An 18,494-nucleotide genomic window follows, 5' to 3' on the forward strand; every position below is an offset into this window, starting at 1 on the left:
TTTTGTATCGGGGTATTCTGGGTCTCAGAGTTTTAACCCTGCAGTTAATTACATAAGAACATAAGAACTAGGAGCAGGAGTAGGCCATCTGGCCCCTCGAGCCTGCTCCACCATCCAATGAGATCATGGCTGATCTTTTGTGGACTCAGCTCCACTTTCCGGCCCAAACACCATAACCCTTAATCCCTTTATTCTTCAAAAAACTATCTATCTTTATCTTAAAAACATTTAATGAAGGAGCCTCTACTGCTTCACTGGGCAAGGAATTCCATAGATTCACAACCCTTTGGGTGAAGAAGTTCCTCCTAAACTCAGTCCTAAATCTATTTCCCCTTATTTTGAGGCTATGCCCCCTAGTTCTGCTTTCACCCACCAGTGGAAACAACCTGCCCACATCTATCCTATCTATTCCCTTCATAATCTTATATGTTTCTACAAGATCCCCCCTCATCCTTCTAAATTCCAACAAGTACAGTCCCAGCCTACTCAACCTCTCCACGTAATCCAACCCCTTCAGCTCTGGGATTAACCTAGTGAATCTCCTCTGCAAACCCTCCAGTGCCAGTACGTCCTTTCTCAAGTAAGGAGACCAAAACTGAACACAATACTCCAGGTGTGGCCTCACTAACACCTTATACAATTGCAGCATAACCGCCCTAGTCTTAAACTCCATCCCTCTAGCAATGAAGGACAAAATTCCATTTGCCTTCTTAATCACCTGTTGCACCTGTAAACCAACTTTTTGCGACTCATGCAGTAGCACACCCAGGTCTCTCTGCACAGCAGCATGTTTTAATATTTTATCATTTAAATAATAATCCCTTTTGCTGTTATTCCTACCAAAATGGATAACCTCACATTTGTCAACATTGTATTCCATCTGCCAGACCCTAGCCCATTCACGTAGCCTATCCAAATCCCTCTGCAGACTTCCAGTATCCTCTGCACTTTTTGCTTTACCACTTATCTCAGTGTCGTTTGCAAACTTGGACACATTGCCCTTGGTCCCCAACTCCAAATCATCTATGTAAATTGTGAACAGTTGTGGGCCCAACACTGATCCCTGAGGGACACCACTAGCTACTGATTGCCAACTAGAGAAACACCCATTAATCACCACTCTTTGCTTTCTATTAATTAACCAATCCTCTATCCATGCTACTACTTTCCCCTTAATGCCATGCATCTTTATCTCATGCAGCAACCTTTTGTGTGACACCTTTCAAAGGCTTTCTGGAAATCCAGATATACCACATCCATTGGCTCCCCGTTATCTACCGCACTGTTAATGTCCTCAAAAAAGTCCACTAAATTAGTTAGGCATGACCTGTCCTTTATGAACCCATGCTGCGTCTGCCCAATGGGACAATTTCCATCCAGATGCCTCGCTATTTCTTCCTTGATGATAGATTCCAGCATCTTCCCTACTACCGAAGTTAAGCTCACTGGCCTATAATTACCCGCTTTCTGTCTACCTCCTTTTTTGAACAGTGGTGTCACGTTTGCTAATTTCCAATCCGCTGGGACCACCACAGAGTCTAGTGAATTTTGGTAAGTTATTACTAGTGCATTTGCAATTTCCCGAGCCATCTCTTTTAGCACTCTGGGATGCATTCCGTCAGGTCCAGGAGACTTGTCTACCTTTAGCCCCATTAGCTTGCCCATCACTACCTTCTTGGTGAGAACAATCCTCTCAAGCTCCTCACCTGTCATAGCCTCAGTCACTGGCATGTTATTTGTATCTTCCACTGAGAAGACCAACCCAAAAAACCTGTTCAGTTCTTCAGCCATTTCCTCATCTCCCATTATTAAATTGTCAGGGATGCAGTATAATAAACCCTGAACAAAGCAAATGTGTGTGTGAGAAGCATCTGAAGCACCAGGAACCAGCTGAACCAGCAGAGCTGGTTGTCTCCCAGTGCAGCCACAATACTGAACATATTGCAGCTTCCAAGTCCACCTGAGAACCAACCTCCTGGCTATTTGTCTACAAGAAGCTTCAGAGCCTCATGAGAATTATTTGTTTCTAAACACGCTTCACTCGAACTAAAGGACCTGCTCAACAAGAAGACAACAGAGCTGCAGCAATATAGTTTAGCTGGTTTAGCACACGAGGCTAAATCGCTGGCTTTTAAAGCAGACCAAGGCAGGGCAGCAGCATGGTTCAATTCCCATACCAGCCTCCCTGAACAGGTGCTGGAATGTGGCGACTAGGGACCTTTCACAGTAACTTCATTTGAAGCCTACTCGTGACATTAAGCTATTTTCATTTCATTTCATATAAAGATTGTAGTCTTCATTCCACTTTCATCATTACAGCGTCAACTTGATCTGTACGAGACTGAGATGTTCAAACATCCAGGGAAATAGTGTGATAATAAATAAACTTTATTCCATTAAAAATCACCAGTCAGCAAATAAAGAAATATCACACTGAGGGTAAGAAAATATCACACAAACATCCTGATAATGAACTGGAAAGGACCACTAAATGTAATCAAACGCTGTGTAACCGCCTTCAGGTAGCTATATGGAGGCTGCAGCCTCTCACACTGAATGTCTACGTGATCCATAGACACCTCCAGGCCACAAACATCAGCTGCAGCCTGGGAGTGGGTGAAACATTTAAAAAACCTGTTTACGATTAATAGCTGGGCGGGCACTAGGACCCGGCTGGGAACAGAAACCTTCAGGCCCCGCCCGCTCGCTGTTGCATCACAGAGGCCAGCGCATGCGCTCTGCTTCCCCAAGATGGCGGCTGTGAACCAGGGCCTGGTCCCGGGAGAGAGCTGACCGGCGGTGATGTGACCTGAGGATCACCGCACCTCAGGCAAGGGGCCAGGTTGGGAAGGCGGTGCCTTCAGGAATAACTGGGAAGGTGATGTTTGGTCAGTTGCTGCAGTCTGTGTAGTGAAGGTGCTGTCACAGTGGTGTGAGGTGAGGAAGTACAGGATTATCACCCAGCAATGATCAATTAAGGGGAATGTAAATCCAGCTCAGGCTGCTTTCAGATTGGAAAGGGAGCTAAGGTGTGTCCTCAGCTGGTGAATGTTGTGGCTTTGGCAGTTTCTCTATAAATTCAATCCCTCCCTCCCTCAACCACCTCTATCTTTAGAGTCAGAGAGTTTTACAGCACGGAAAGAGGCCCTTCGGCCCATTCACAATCTTTATTATTGTCACAAGCGGGCTGACATTAACACTACAATGAAGTTTCTGTGAAAATCCCCCAGTCGCCACATTCCGGCGCCTGTTCGGATGCACTGAGGAATAATTCAGAATGTCCAATTCACCTAACAAGCTCGTCTTTCGGGACTTGTGGGAGGAAACCGCAGCACCTGGAGGAAACCCCCATAGACACGGGAAGAATGTGCAGACTCTGCACAGACAGTGGCCCAAGCCGGGAATCGAACCCAGGTCCCTGGTGCTGTGAAGCAGCAGTGCGAACCACTATGCTGCCCATAAGATTATTCGATTACTAGGTCTGGATGAATTGTGTCCCAGGATGCTGTGGGAGGCAAGGGAGGAGATTTCAGGGGTTCTCACCCAAAGTTTTAATTTCTGGCCACATGCTTTGAAATGGCAGCAAATCCTGTCTCTAAGAATCCTCTCCAATAATTTCCCTACCACTGACGTAAAGTTCACCGGCTTGTAATTTTCTGGATTATCCTGCATTTTACTTTTAATTTTCTGGGTTATCCTTAGGCTTGGGTTGTTTTCATTGGAGCCGAGAAGGGGGCCGTTGTGTGTGTGTGTGTGTGTGTGTGGTTGGGGGGGGGGGGTTAGGGGGTGGGGGGGCTGCTGATTGAGGTGTACAAGATTATTAGGGTTTTGGACAGGGTGGATAGGGAGCAGCTGTTCCCCTCAGTTAAGATCAGTCACGAGGGACACAAGTTCAAGATGAGGGGAGAAGTTTAGGGGGGTTTTGAGGAAAAACCTTGTTACCCAGAGGGTGGTGACGGTTTGGAACCCACTGCCTGGGAGGGTGGTAGAAGTGGGTTGCCTCACATCCTTTAAACACTTGGCACATAATAACATTCAGTGCTATGGGCCAAGTGCTGGCAAATGGGAATAGGTAGGTCAGGTCCTTTTCACGTGTCGGTGGCCATTCAGACTCAATGGGCCGAAGGGCCTCTTCACTGTTGCTGTTGATACAAAGTTTGGTGGCATCGCAGACAGACTAGCTGATGGCATAAAATTGCAAGAAGATATTGACAGACTCGGTGAATGGGCAAATTTGTGGCAAATGGAATTCAATGTAAACCAGTGTGAGGTTATACATTTTGGACCAAAAAAGAATAGAACAGAGCAAAAGAACAAAGAACAAAGAAATGTACAGCACAGGAACAGGCCCTTCGGCCCTCCAAGCCCGTGCCGACCATACTGCCCGACTAAACTACAATCTTCTACACTTCCTGGGTCCGTATCCTTCTATTCCCATCCTATTCATATATTTGTCAAGATGCCCCTTAAATGTCCCTATCGTCCCTGCCTCCACTACCTCCTCCGGTAGTGAGTTCCAGGCACCCACTACCCTCTGCGTAAAAAACTTGCCTCGTACATCTACTCTAAACTTTGCCCCTCTCACCTTAAACCTATGCCCCCTAGTAATTGACCCCTCTACCCTGGGGAAAAGCCTCTGACTATCCACTCTGTCTATGCCCCTCATAATTTTGTATACCTCTATCAGGTCGCCCCTCAACCTCCTTCGTTCCAGTGAGAACAAACCGAGTTTATTCAATCGCTCCTCATAGCACTTTCTAAATGGAAAGAGGTTTGGTCCAGTGGATGTCCAAGCTGCAAACCATTCCTCCAGATCCTTGCCCTTCATGGATTTAATGAAGGCCAAGGCAATAGTTGGATTATTGAAAGACTTGACGGAGTTGTTGGATACCATTTTTCAGGTTGCAGTATAAAACCTGACGTAATTCACTCCCCACAGCCTTGAGCTGCCTTTGAACTTCATCAAAGTCTTGAAGCTTTGTTTGTGTTGCTGCCGAAAAGTCCTGAATCCTCTCTCCCTCCTGGGGCCAGGTGCCACCTCACCGTACCCGTCTCCAGGACCATCTTTCAAGTTGTGGAAGTGAATGATTACAGGCCTGGGATGAAAACGACCCCTCGGCCTCCAAGACCGATGCACCTTTTCTAATTTGAAACGCCCAGGCTTCCCATCCAGCTGAGAAAACGTGGCAGTCGATCCTCTAAGAACCTCACGGGAGCCTTACCCTCCACACTAAATGGACAGAAAATAACATCATTGATGGGCAGCACGGTAGCACAGTGGTTAGCACAGTTGCTTCACTGCTCCAGGGTCCCAGGTTCGATTCCCAGCTTGAATCACTGTCTGTGCGGAGTCTGCACGTTCTCCCTGTGTCAGCGTGGGTTTACTCTGGGTGCTCCGGTTTCCTCCCGCAGTCCAAAGATGTGCAGTTTAGGTGGATTGGCCACGATAAATTGCCCTTCGTGTCCAAATAAAAGGTTAGGTGGGGTTACTGGGTTACAGGGATGGGGTAATGGCTTGGCTGGGGTGCTGTTTCCAAGGCGCAGACTCGATGGGCCGAGTGGCCTCCTACACTGTAATTCTATGATGACCATCAGACAGGCCGACGACTCGGATGTTCTTTTTCCGACCCTCAGTTCTCCAAATCCTCCAGGACCTCTGCCAGCCACTCGGCTGGTTTTCAAAGGATTGAATTCTTGCCTCCGTCGAGGAGGCATCTTGGTGAATGTTCAGGATTCTGTCCTCCGGATCATCGAGCCTCTTCATGGCGTTTTGCAGCTGGGCCTTATGAGCTCACAGATATTGAGTCAGCACACTCCGCCTCTGGTCAATAACACGGATAATGTCGGCAGTCATCATTTTCGCCGCCTCCCAGAGAGCCCCGGAGAGCGCAGGGTCGAGAGACCTCCTGTGGGTCAGGCCGCCATGTTGAAAAGGCGGCTCCATTCCCGCTGAATCCACCTGCGCTATTTTATCAAGGCATTTCTTCACTTTTTACAGCATGATCCTACCAATCCGAACCTTGAAGTCTTCCAGGGACACGATAACAAATAATGAATTTAAGGATTAGGTAGATGAGTGCCAGGCAATCAGGGTAAGTGTCAGATTATAATGAGTGGCACCGGAACCTGCGGAAAAGCAGCTACTCCCGCACCCGTATCACATGCCTGACACCCCAGCACAGACAGATTTCTGATTGATGAGGATGTCGAGTGTTATGGGGAACTGGCAGGTAAATAGAGAGAAAGCTGAGATGAGAAGGGATTTCTTTACTCAACGATGTGGTGAAGCTTTGGAATTCTCCACCCCCAAGGATTCTGGAACTTCAGTCATCAAGTATTTTCAAGACACAGATTGATAGGTTTCTAGATATTGTAGACGTCGAAGGATATGGGGGATAGTGTGGGAAAACGGTGCTGAGGTAGATCAGCCAATGATCCCATTGGATGGTTCAGGTTCGATGGGCCGAATAGCCCACTGCAGCTCATATTTGTTGTGATCTCCTGGACAGGAAGCTGTGAGCTTGGATTTGTCAATCAGCCTGAATCAGCACCTTCAGGAGAATTGGGAGGGTGAATATTAGATACAGCAGAGTGAGAATGGAGGGAGTGTGTGAGATGAGATTTACAGTTTATGGGGAATAAGAGAGAGGAAAAAATGTGACATAGAAACTAGAATTGTCTGTTCTGCGTTTCTGTCCTGTACTGACAGTGATGAATTTTGGAAATTGTTTTCACAGGATATTAGACAAGGAGGAATTACAGACAGAAATCTCAAACGCCACGTCTCGATCTGACAGTCACTCCCTTCCTTAGAACCTGGATATCATCAGGCTTTGAATCTAGAAGGAGAAATGTTTCCCCGAACTGTCAGCTAAAAGTTTCAACCATCAGTGTGACTGGAAAAGCACCGAGACCCACACAACACACACCCGAATGAGAGTGTTCCAGTGAACTGACTGTGGAAAGAGCTTTAACCAGTTACACAGCCTGAAAAACATCACAATATTCAGAGCGGGGAGGAACCGTACCCGTGTTGTGGACGAGGCTTCCACTGATTGTCCAGCCTGGAGAGACGTGAGGAGACCCGAAACATGGAGAAACCGTGGAAATGTGGGGACTGTGGGAAGGGATACAGATTCCCATCTGAGCTGGAGATTCATCGACGTAGTCACACTGGAGAGAGGCCATTCACCTGCTCAAAGTGTGGGAAGGGATTTACTCAGTTACCTCACCTGCGGTCACACCAGCGAGTTCACACTGGGGAGAGGCCATTCACCTGCTCTCAGTGTGGGAAAGGATTTGCACATTTATCCACCCTGCGGAGACATCAGCGAGTTCACACTGGGGAGAGGCCATTCACCTGCTCTCAGTGTGGGAAGGGGTTCACTCAGTTATCTCACCTGCGGACACACCAGCGACTTCACACTGTGGAGAGGCCATTCACCTGCTCTGAGTGTGGGAAAGGGTTTACTGACGTATCCACCCTGCGGACACACCAGCGAGTTCACACTGGGGAGAGGCCATTCACCTGCTCTCAGTGTGGGAAGAGATTTACTCAGTTATCTCACCTGCAGACACACCAGCGAGTTCACACTGGGGAGAGGCCATTCACCTGCTCTCAGTGTGGGAAAGGATTTGCATATTTATCCAGCCTGCAGAAACACCAGCGAGTTCACACTGGGGAGAGGCCATACACCTGCTCTCAGTGTGGGAAGGGATTTACTCAGTTATCCGCCATGCGGACACACCAGCGAGTTCACACTGGGGAGAGGCCGTTCACCTGCTCAAAGTGCGGGAAAAGATTTGCATATTTATCCAGCCTGCAGAAACACCAGCGAGTTCACACTGGGGAGAGGCCGTTCACCTGCTCCCTCTGTGGGAAAGGATTTACTCGAGTATCCACCCTGCGGAGACACAAGCGAGTTCACACTGGGGAGAGGCCGTTCACCTGCTCTCAGTGTGGGAAAGGATTTGCACATTTATCCTACCTGCGGAGACACCAGCGAGTTCACACTGGGGAGAGACCGTCCACCTCTCACTGTGAGACGGGATTGTCTGTTTCATCGGACCTGCTGTGACAGCAACAATTTCACAATTGATTACAGGGGTTGGATTCTGCTGTTACTGTTTCTGCTCTACACCCAGGACTGCATTTTATTCATTCTGACAGGTGGTCAGTGGGGATGGTCGGAGGGTTTCTTTCTGCTGGACTGGCCGGTCTCACCACTTTGCCTCCAGTGGGCTGATGCTCTTTGACCCTTGTTGCTAATACCTGGCTTCAAATTGCACAAGGATCACACAGTGAAAGGGTGTTTGGAAGTTTGAAGATATTTAGTTTCCATTTCTGTTTCAAATCCCCCAAAGGATGCCACGTTGCCATGGAGATGGGCCCTGGCGGTTACATGGTTCCTTTGTTTAATTTATCTGAATGTCCCTCACAGAAGGAAAGTATCAGGTTATGTGGGGCAAGTTGTCTGAGGTGGACTGGGAAACTGATTGGTACAGGGAATACCTAATGTATAAGGAATTATTACATATTTACCAGAGGGTCGGTTAGCTCAGTTGGCTGGACGGCTGGTTTGTGATGCAGAGCAAGGCCAACAAAGAGGATTCAACTCCCGTACTGGCTGAGTTTATTCATGAAGGCCCTGCCTTCACAACCAGGCCTCTCGCCTGAGGTGTGCTGACCTCAATCATCTCCAGTCAGCTCTCTCTCTGTCAAAGGCGAGAGCACTCTAAGGGATTTTTGCAACATGTATTTTGCATATATACAACAAATAGGGGCTGTTTAGCACAGGGCTAAGTCGCTGGCTTTGAAAGCAGACCAAGGCAGCCCAGCAGCACGGTTCAATTCCTGTACCAGCCTCCCCGAACAGGCGCTAGAATGTGGCGACTAGGAGCTTTTCATAGTAACTTCATTTGAAGCCTACTTGTGACAATAAGCGATTTTCATTTCATTTTCATTTTTCAATATAGATTCCTTTAAGGAACAAAAATCCAACAGGAAAAGTTATGTAACAGTGGCTCAAAAGAAAAGTTAAAGATTAATGAGATCCGTTGGAATTCAGCAAAGGAGGACCAAGAAACTGATGAGAGCAAACTGGCTAGAAACATAAAAACCAATTGGAAAAGCTTCTACAGGAATGGGAAATGGAAGAGATTAGCAAAGACCAATGTGGGTCCATTCCAGGCAGAGACAGGAGAGTTTATAATGGGGAGTAAGGAAATGGCAGAGAAACTAAACAATGTGTGTCTGACTTCACAGAGGAAGATACAGAAATTGTCCCCAAAACACCAGAGACTGGCAGAGATTAGTATTGGTGAAAATGTCGCACTGGAATTATTAATGGGGTTGACAGTGAATAAATCCCCAAAAGCTGATTGGCCTGTTGCTGGTGAGAACCTTCAACGAGGCGAAGGAAGAAGGGATTCTTCCCCCGACGATGTCTCGGGCCCTGATCTCGCTTATCCTCAAGCGGGACAAGGACGCGCTGCAGTGTGGCTCGTATAGGCCGATTTCGCTCCTCAATGTGGACGCTAAGTTGCTGACGAAGGTCCTGGCCATTAGGATTGAGGATTGTGTCCCGGGAGTGATACACGAGGACCCGACGGGGTTTGTGAAGGGCAGGCAATTGAATGCAAATGTGCTGAGGCTCCTGAATGTGATTATGATGCCCTCGGAGGGAGGGGAGGGGGGGCGGGGCGGGGCGAAAGTGGTGGCGGCAATGGACGCGGAGAAGGCCTTTGATTGGGTGGAGTGGGAGTACCTTTGGGAAGTGCTGGGCAGGTTTGCGTTCGGGGGGGGGGGTTCATAGGGTGGGTCAAATTGTTGTACCAGGCCCCGGTGGGGAGCGTATCGACAAATTGGCTGAGGTCAGAGTACTTCAGACTGCACTGTGGGATGAGACAGGGGTGCCCCCAGGCCCCCTGCTGTTTGCCCTGGCGATTGAGCTGCTGGCCATGGCACTGAGGGAGTCTAAAAAACTGGAGGGGGTTGGTCCGGGGAGGGGAGGAGCATCGGGTCTCATTATATGTAGATAACCTGCTTTTGTATATCGCAGATCCAGTGCAGGGGATGGCGGAGGTCATGCAGACCCTTAGGGAATTTGGAGACTTCTCGGGATACAAACTCAATGTTGGGAAGAGCGAGCTCTTTGTGGTGAATGCGAGGGGTCAGGAGAAGAGGCTGGAGGAGCTGCCGCTCAAGAGGGTGGAGAGGAGTTTCCGGTATTTGGGTATCCAGGTGGCCAAGAGTTGGGGCGTCCTGCATAAGCTCAACTTGGCACTGTTGGTGGAGGAGGACTTTAAGAGATGGGACGTGTTGCCACTCTCCCTGGCGAGCAGGGTGCAGTCCGTTAAGATGACGGTCCGCCCGAGGTTCTTGTTCGTGTTCCAGTGCCTGCCTATTCTTATCCCTAAGGCCTTTTTCAAGCAAGTGGGTAAGAGCATTATGGGGTATGTCTGGGCAAGTAAGACCCCGAGGGTTAAGAGTCGGTTCTTGGGGCGCAGTCAGGGGGAGGTGGGGGGGGGGCTGGAGCTCCCAAATTTGTGCAGCTACTACTGGGCAGCTAATGTGGCAATGATTCGGAAATGGGTAGTGGAGGGGGAGGGGGCAGCGTGGAAAAGACTAGAGGCGGCACCATGTGTGGGTACTAGCCTGGGGGCACTGGTGACGGCACGTTTGCCGCTACCGCCGAAGCAGTACACCACGAGCCCGGTGGTGGTGGCGACACTGAGGATCTGGGGGCAGTGGAGACGGCACAGGGGGGGAGGTGGGGGCCTCGGTTTGGTCCCCGATACGGAGCAACCATAGGTTTGCTCCGGGCAGGATGGATGGCAGATTCCTAAGTTGGCATGGGGCGGGAATTAAAAGGATGGGGGACTTACTCATTGATGGGACTTTTGCCAGTCTGAGGGCGCTGGAGGAGAAATTTGGGTTACCCCCGGAAAAGGCGAGGAGCTGGATGAGGGCCTGTGGGCTGACGCCCTGGGCAGGGTTAATTACTCCTCGTCTTGCGCCAGGCTCAGCCTGATCCAGTTTAAAGTGGTACACAGGGCGCATGTGATATGGGCAAGGATGTGTAAGTTTTTTGGGGTAGAAGACAGATGTGTGAGGTGCTTGAGGAGCCTAGCAAACCACACCCATATGTTCTGGGCGTGCCGGGGCTTGAGGGGTTTTGGAGGGGCTTCGCAAAGGCTATGTCCGAGGTCTTGGATACTCGGGTAAAACCGAGCTGGGGGATAGCAATATTTGGGGTGTCAGACGAGCCGGGAGTACAGGAGCCAAAAGAGGCCGGATTTCCGGCCTTTGCCTCTTTGGTATCCCGGAGAAGGATCTCACGAATGTGGAGGGATGCGAAGCCCCCAAGCTTGGAGGCTTGGATCAATGACATGGCGGGGTTTCTCAGGTTGGAGAAGATAAAGTTTGCCTTAAAAGTGGCAACCGTTCCTAGACTTTCTCGCGGAACGTTAGATGGAGGTCAATAGCAGCAGCAACCCAAGGGCCCCAACGGGTTTTTCTCCTGTTTTTGTTGATGTAAGGGGCGTTTGCCCCATTTTTGTTCTTAATTTGTTACATGGTTTAAGGGTTAGAGGATTAAGTTGCTTGGTTTGTTGGCGTATTGCCCTGTTTATTTCTCTTTGTATATTTTCTGTCATTTTTGGAGTGTTTTGTAAAAACTATTGATAAACTTTGAATAAATATATATTTTTTAAAACTCACCAGAGAACCAAGGGACTGGCACAGATTAGTATTGGTGAAAAAGTCGTACTGGAGAAATTAATGGGGTTGGAAGTGAATAAATCCCCAAAAGCTGATGATCTACATCCCAGAGTGTTGAACAAAGTGGCTGTAGAGATCTCTATTACTCATTCTAAATTCTCCTGACTCTATCTGTAATGGACAAACCTTTGTCTGAGCCAAACATTTCCTTTTTACGTAGCCACAGAAGCTTTTACAGTCCATTTTTATGTATTTTGCCAGTTCACATTCTATTCTATTCTCCTTTTTTTCCTCGGTATCTTGGTTGAAGAACGGAAGTAAATCCTCGGGAATGAATCATCACTTTGGACAGGTTCTGAGACAATTAAGTTTCGACTTCCAGGACAGAGTAACTATAATCTTGGAGTGTGATTGTCGGTTATGTAAAAGGGCAAAGTTCTAGTTTATAGTTTACTGTGTAGGTTTCCGAGTTAAAGTAGCTTCTAGTTTGTTTGTTTGTTGTATTAAAAGTCCCGTCATGTGATCCTTTAATTTGTTGACTGAGAGCTTGATTTTTCTAAGAGGTTGCTGACCTTTATGGGGTCCTAATCCACAAGTTTTGTCTTCCTATTTGAGCCTCGGGCACCTTTCTGTCTCTATTGCTCGTGTCACTGACAGCCAGGTGATGGAGCTGAGGGCTGAATTTAGCTGAGAATAACTGGGCCTGTGCCCCAGTTGGGAAACTGCCATGGGCGTCGCTAAGAGAGACAGGAAGTTGCTAGAGGACTGACTGGGACCTAGACATCCAACCAATCAAGGGTTCGGGGGGAGGAGGTGTCAGGGGCTGACGGTGATGCGACCCCCAGGGCTCAGTGCGGGGAGTCCTGTGTCCAAAGCGGGGAGTCACGGGAACAGGGGACAGAGGAGCTGAAGGGAAACCATTTGGGACCAGAACATTGTGAACATCCTGTTACTCTGGTTGTCTTTGATCCTCAAGTAATTTTCTGTTAGTTCTTTTCACCATGTTCTGTTTCATCAATAAACTTTTAACAGGAAAATATTTGAATTTGTTGGACTTTTCCTGATTAATTTATTCATTTTCGGGAAAGTGGGTGAGAGGGGTTGACAGGCTCTTTAACAGACAATGAGTCCCTCTAAGGTAATTGGCAAAGGAGCCAGAGGGGTAGAGGAGATTTGATTTTTTTTTTGACACAGTGTTTGAAAATGAGTTCAGGGAATCCGTCTGATTGACTAATTTATCAAGGTTCTCGGAGAAAGTAACACGGGATGTCAATAAAGGGGAACCTGTAGATGTGCTTTATCTGCATTTCCAGAAGGTATTTCCCAAGGTGCCACATCAAAGGTTATTACACAAAATAAGAGCTCATAGTGTGGGGGGCAACATATCAGCATGGATAGAGGATTGGTTAGCGAGCAGGAAGCAGCCAGTCGGTATAAATGGGTCATTTCTGGGTGGGTAAGATGTGACAAGTGGAATGTCACCAGGATCTGTGCTGGTCTCTCAACCATTTACAATCTGTATGAATGTGTTAGATGACGGAGTTGAATGTATGGCAGCTAAATTTTCTGATGCCTCAAAGATGGGTCGGAAAGTAATTTGTGAGGTGGATTTAAGGAGTCTGCAAAGAACTACAAATAGGTTAAATGAGTGGGCAAAAAACTGATAGATGGAGCATAACTTGGGAAAATGGCGATTGTCCACTTTGTCAGGAAGTATTAAATAAAACAATATTATTTAAATGGAGAGAGATTGCAGAACTCTGAGTTACAGAGGGATCGGGGGTGCCCGATCCCAAGTTAGTCTGCAGGTACAGCAAGTGATCAGGAAGGTCAATGGAATATTATTGTTTATTGCAAAGGAAATCTAATCTAAATGTCGGGATGTTTTGCTGCAGTTGTATCGAGTCAGAGAGGTTTACAGCATGAAAACTGGCCCTTCGGCCCAACTTGTCCATGCCGCCCAGTTTTTACCACTGAGCTAGTCCCAATTGCCCACATTTGGCCTATACCCCTCTATACCCAGTTTTCCCATATAACTGTCTAAATGCTTTTTAAAAAAAACAAAATTATACCCGTCTCTTATACTGCCCCTGGCAGCTCGTTCCAGACACTCCCCACCCTCTGTGTGAACAAAATGCCCCTCCGGACCCTTTTATATCTCTCCCCTTTCACGTTAAACCTATGCCCTCTAGTTCGAGACTCCTCTACCTTTAGGAAAAGATGTTGACTATCTACCTTATCTGTGCCCCTCATTATTTTACAGACCTCGACAAGATCACCCCGAAGCCTCCTACACTCCAGGGAAAAACGTCCTAGTCTATCCAGACTCTCATAACTCAAACCTTCAAGTCCTGGTCGCATCCGAGTAAATCTTTTCTGCACTCTTTCCAGTTTAATAATATCCTTTCTATAATAGGACCAGAACTGTACACAGTGCTCCAAGTGTGGCCGTACCAATGTCTTGTACAAGTTCAGCAAGACGTCCCAACCCCTGCATTCAATGTTCTGACCAATGAAACCAAGTATGCCGAATGCCTTCTTCACCACCCTGTTCACCTGTGACTCCACTTTCAAGGAGCTATGAATCTGTACTCCTCGATCTATTTGTTCTATAACTTTCCCCAACTCCTTGCTACTAACTGAGTAGGTCCTGCCCCGATCTACCAAAATGCATCACCTCACGTTTATCTAAATTAAACTCCATCTGCCATTCATCGGCCCACTGACCCAATTGATCAAGTTCCATTGCAATCCTAGATAACCTTCTTCACTCTCACTATGCCACCAATCTTGGTGTCATCTGCAAACTTACTAACCATGCCTCCTACATTCTCCTCCAAATTATTAATCTAAATCACAAATAATAGTGGACCCAGCACCGATCCCTGAGGCACACCGCTGGTCACAGGCCTCCCGTTTGAAAAATAACCCTCTACAACCACCTTTCGTCTTCTGTTGCCAAGCCAATTTTGTAACCAATTGGCTACCTCACCCTGGATCCCGTGAGATTTCACCTTGTGCAACAACCTACCATGCGGTACCTTGACAAAGGCCTTGCTAAAGTCCATGTCGACAACGTCGACTGCACTGCTCTCATCTACCTTCTTGGTTACCACTTTGAAAAACTCAATCACATTTGTGAGACATGATTTTGCACTCACAAAGCCATGTTGACTGTCCCTAATCAGTCCTTGCCTCTCTAAATGCCTGTAGATCCTGTCTCTCAGAATACCTTCTGACAACTTACCCACCACAGACATTAGAATCACCGGCCTGTAGTTCCCAGACTTTTCCCTCTGGCCTTTCTTAAAAGAGATTACAACCCTAGAGGTCCTGTCTTTTAACTTTCTGCCTAGCTCCCTGAACTCCTGCTGCAGGACCTCATGCCCCTTCCTGCCTATGTCGTTAGTACCAATATGTACAACGACCTCTGCCTGTTTGCCCTCCCCCTTCAGGAAGACCTTTACCCGTTCGGAGACATCCTGGACCCTGGCACCAGGGAGGCAACATATCATCCTGGAGTCTCTTTCACGTCCACAGAAGTGCTTATCTGTGCTCCTGACTATAGAGTCCCCTATTACTATTGCTCTTCTGTGCTTTGACCCTCCCTTCTGAACATCAGAGCCAGCTGTGGTACCACTGCTCTGTAAAATATAGTGAAATGGAAGTGAATTGAGAATTATGTGTTGCTTATATTTCATCCCTCTGTGTTTTGGTGTGTAACTTTCTGCAGCCGGGGCAGCATGGTGGTGTAGTGGGTTAGCCCTGCTGCCTCACGGCGCCGAGGTCCCAGGTTCGATCCCGGCTCTGGGTCACTATCCGGTGGAGTTTGCACATTCTCCCCGTGTTTGCGTGGGTTTCACCCCCACAACCCAAAGATGGGCTGGGTAAGTGGATTGGCCATGCTAAATTGTTCCTTAATTGGAAAAAATGAATTGGGTACTCTAAATTTTTTAAAAAATATTCTGCAGCTTAAATACCGTTCATGTATAAGAAAGGAGGGGTGACAGCAAATCCGCACTGAGCCTGGATTTCCTCATCTCCCTGCGTGGCTTTTCCTGTTTCTCCATCATGAAGACCGAATTTTTCAAAAATGTGGTTCATTTAAATCTCGGCCATTTCCTCTAATTCAGTTCCAGTATCGTTTGTGTCTGTCTGTACGAGCACATTACCATTCGATATGTTTCGGATGGTGATTAAAATGTGAATCTGCGTCTACAAAGCCATTAAATTATTTTGTGAACTGAGCAAACTGCCAAGATCCGCACTTTGTTTTTTCATGTATGGAATGATCTGGCTGGACTGTACACAGAACAATACTTTTCACTGTACCTCGGTACACGTGACAATAAATCAAATCCAATCAAAGAGACAGTTTCTTACTCGTCTTCAAATTGAAAAGAGTCTTCTTAAAAACTATTCATTCATGGGAGGTGGGAGCCACTGGCTGGGCAGCATTTACTGCTCTTCCAATTGCCCTTGAACTGCGTGTCTTGTGAGGCTATTTCAGAGGGCACTTACAAATCAACCACAACATTGCTGTGGATCTGGAGTCACGTGTAGGCCAGGCCACATAAGGAGAGCAGATTTCCTGAAGGACATTAGTGAACCAGATGAGTTTTTACAACAATCAAAAATGTTATCATTAGACTTTTAAATCGATACTTTTATTAAATTTCAATTTCACCATCTGTCATCGGCAGATTCGATCCCAGATCCCCAGAGCATTAACCTGGGTCTCTGAATTACTCGCCCAGTAACAATACCATTTCTCCAATACTTAGCCCACAGTGTTGGCAGAATATGATATCTAGTGTTGTGTTCTGGGATCTTGTCTTGCAATGATTCTACAGAACTGCTGGTTACTTAGCCAGAACAATGATTTATTAATGTACACGTGGTAAGGTAACGATCAGAATGCTATACAGACTAAGTTATCAGAGTTACATTAGACTCTCTTGGAACTACACTGACGTGCGACTGTCCTCATTTATGCCTTACAATCTTCTGCTGGTAGATGGACATCACCTGACTGATGTCTGACGCCACCTGCTGGTGGGAAGTCACACTGCTGAGTAATAATAATAATCTTTTATTGTCACAAGTATGAAGTTACTGTGAAAAGCCCCCAGTCGCCACATTCTGGCGCCTGTTCGGGTAAGCTGGTACGGGAAATGAACCCGTGCTGCTGGCCTTGTTCTGCATTACAAACCAGCTGTCTAGCCCACGGAGCTAAACCAGTACATGTAACATTATATACAGGCTTATCACCACAACTCGTAACTTCTCAAAATTAGCGGGTAATTTAGTTTTTCAAACAAATTCTGATAGCTCTGCAGTTTCTGGAAACATTTTAGTTGATAGTGTTATTTTTTAAAATAAAGATCTAGTCTTTGCAATATAATTAACTAATACACCAATTCACTAATGATAATCAATGTTCACCACTGAATAATCATGAATGTAATTACGTTTTTTTTGCTATGAAATCAATACATAGTTAATATAGAAAAGGTAGAGAAGGTGAAATGGCTGCAGGAAGCTACATGTTAGAGGTATAAAAGGGCTTCCTTGACCTTGTTACCAATGACAATGAATACACTATGAAAATAACAATTTTCACAAAAGGAAAACAGAGGCCAAGGAAAGGGAAAGATTACTGGGGGAGATTTTAAGGGTGGATAGGGAATTTGCAGAGACCCCGGAGGAGGGACTGTACAGGGAGAGGAGACGACTCCAGACGGAGTTTGACCTTCTGACCACCAGAAAGGCGGAGGTGCTGTGGAGGAAGGCACAGGGGAGGAGGTATGAATATGGGGAAAAGGCTAGTCGCCTGCTGGCTCATCAATTGCGAAAGAGGACAGCAGCGAGGGAGATAGGAGGAATTAGAGATGAAAAGGGAGACACAGTGCGAAGAGCAGGAAAGATAAATGAGGTGTTCAAGACCTTTTATGAGGGACTGTATAGGTCTCAACCGCCAGAGGGAGAGGAGGGGATGCGGCAGTTCCTGCATCAATTGAGGTTCCCGAGGGTGGAGGAGCAGGAGGCGGTAGGCCTGGGGGCACCGATTGGGGTGGACGAGGTTATTAAGGGACTGGGGAGCATGCAAGCAGGGAAGGCTCCGGGACCAGACGGGTTCCCGGTGGAATTTTACAGAAAATATGTGGACTTGTTGGCCCCGTTGATGGTGAGGACGTTCAATGAGGCCAGGGAAGGAGGGACTTTACCCCCGACAATGTCGGGGGCGACGATATCACTAATTTTGAAGAGGGATAAAGATCCGTTGCAGTGCGGGTCCTAGAGACCTATTTCATTAGTGAACGTGGACGCCAAATTGCTGGCAAAGGTACTGGCATCGAGGATAGAGGACTGTGTCCCGGGGATGGTGCACGAAGACCAGACAGGGTTCGTAAAAGGGAGACAACTGAATGTGAACGTGCGACGACTATTAGGGGTGATGATGATGCCCCCAGTGGAGGGGGAGGCAGAGATAGTGGCGGCAATGGATGCAGAGAAGGCATTTGATAGGGTGGAGTGGGAGTATTTATGGGAAGTGTTAAGGAGGTTTGGGTTCGGGAACGGGTTTATTAGCTGGGTCAAACTTCTTTATGGGGCCCCAACGGCAAGTGTAGTTACGGGTCGACAAAGATCGGAGTATTTCCGACTATATAGGGGAACAAGACAGGGATGCCCGCTGTCTCCATTGTTGTTCGCGTTGGCAATTGAACCTCTGGCCATGGCGTTGAGAGACTCCAGGAAATGGAGAGGGGTG

At 47.4% G+C, this 18,494-nt stretch overlaps 1 protein-coding gene across 2 annotated transcripts; it reads left to right on the plus strand.

Moving 5' to 3' along the window:
• The first annotated feature begins 2,740 nt into the window (after positions 1–2,740).
• Positions 2,741–9,684, plus strand: LOC140421828 (uncharacterized). 2 transcript variants are annotated; one of them, XM_072506785.1, is made up of 2 exons: positions 2,741–2,937; positions 6,738–9,684. In XM_072506785.1, the coding sequence occupies exon 2, from the start codon at positions 7,092–7,094 to the stop codon at positions 8,076–8,078; it is 987 nt and encodes a 328-aa protein (XP_072362886.1). In that variant the 5' UTR covers positions 2,741–2,937; positions 6,738–7,091; the 3' UTR covers positions 8,079–9,684. The 2 variants fall into 2 exon arrangements, with proteins under 2 accessions (XP_072362886.1, XP_072362887.1); XM_072506786.1 differs by having other exon boundaries at positions 2,741–2,878.
• Positions 9,685–18,494: the final 8,810 nt, after the last annotated feature.

The sequence above is a fragment of the Scyliorhinus torazame genome, chromosome 5 (assembly GCF_047496885.1).
Source record: "Scyliorhinus torazame isolate Kashiwa2021f chromosome 5, sScyTor2.1, whole genome shotgun sequence".
NCBI lineage: Eukaryota > Metazoa > Chordata > Chondrichthyes > Carcharhiniformes > Scyliorhinidae > Scyliorhinus > Scyliorhinus torazame.

Excerpts from the sequence above, each read along its gene's own strand:
- LOC140421828 (XM_072506785.1), top strand. The coding sequence starts at position 7,092 with ATGGAGAAACCGTGGAAATGTGGGGACTGTGGGAAGGGATACAGATTC.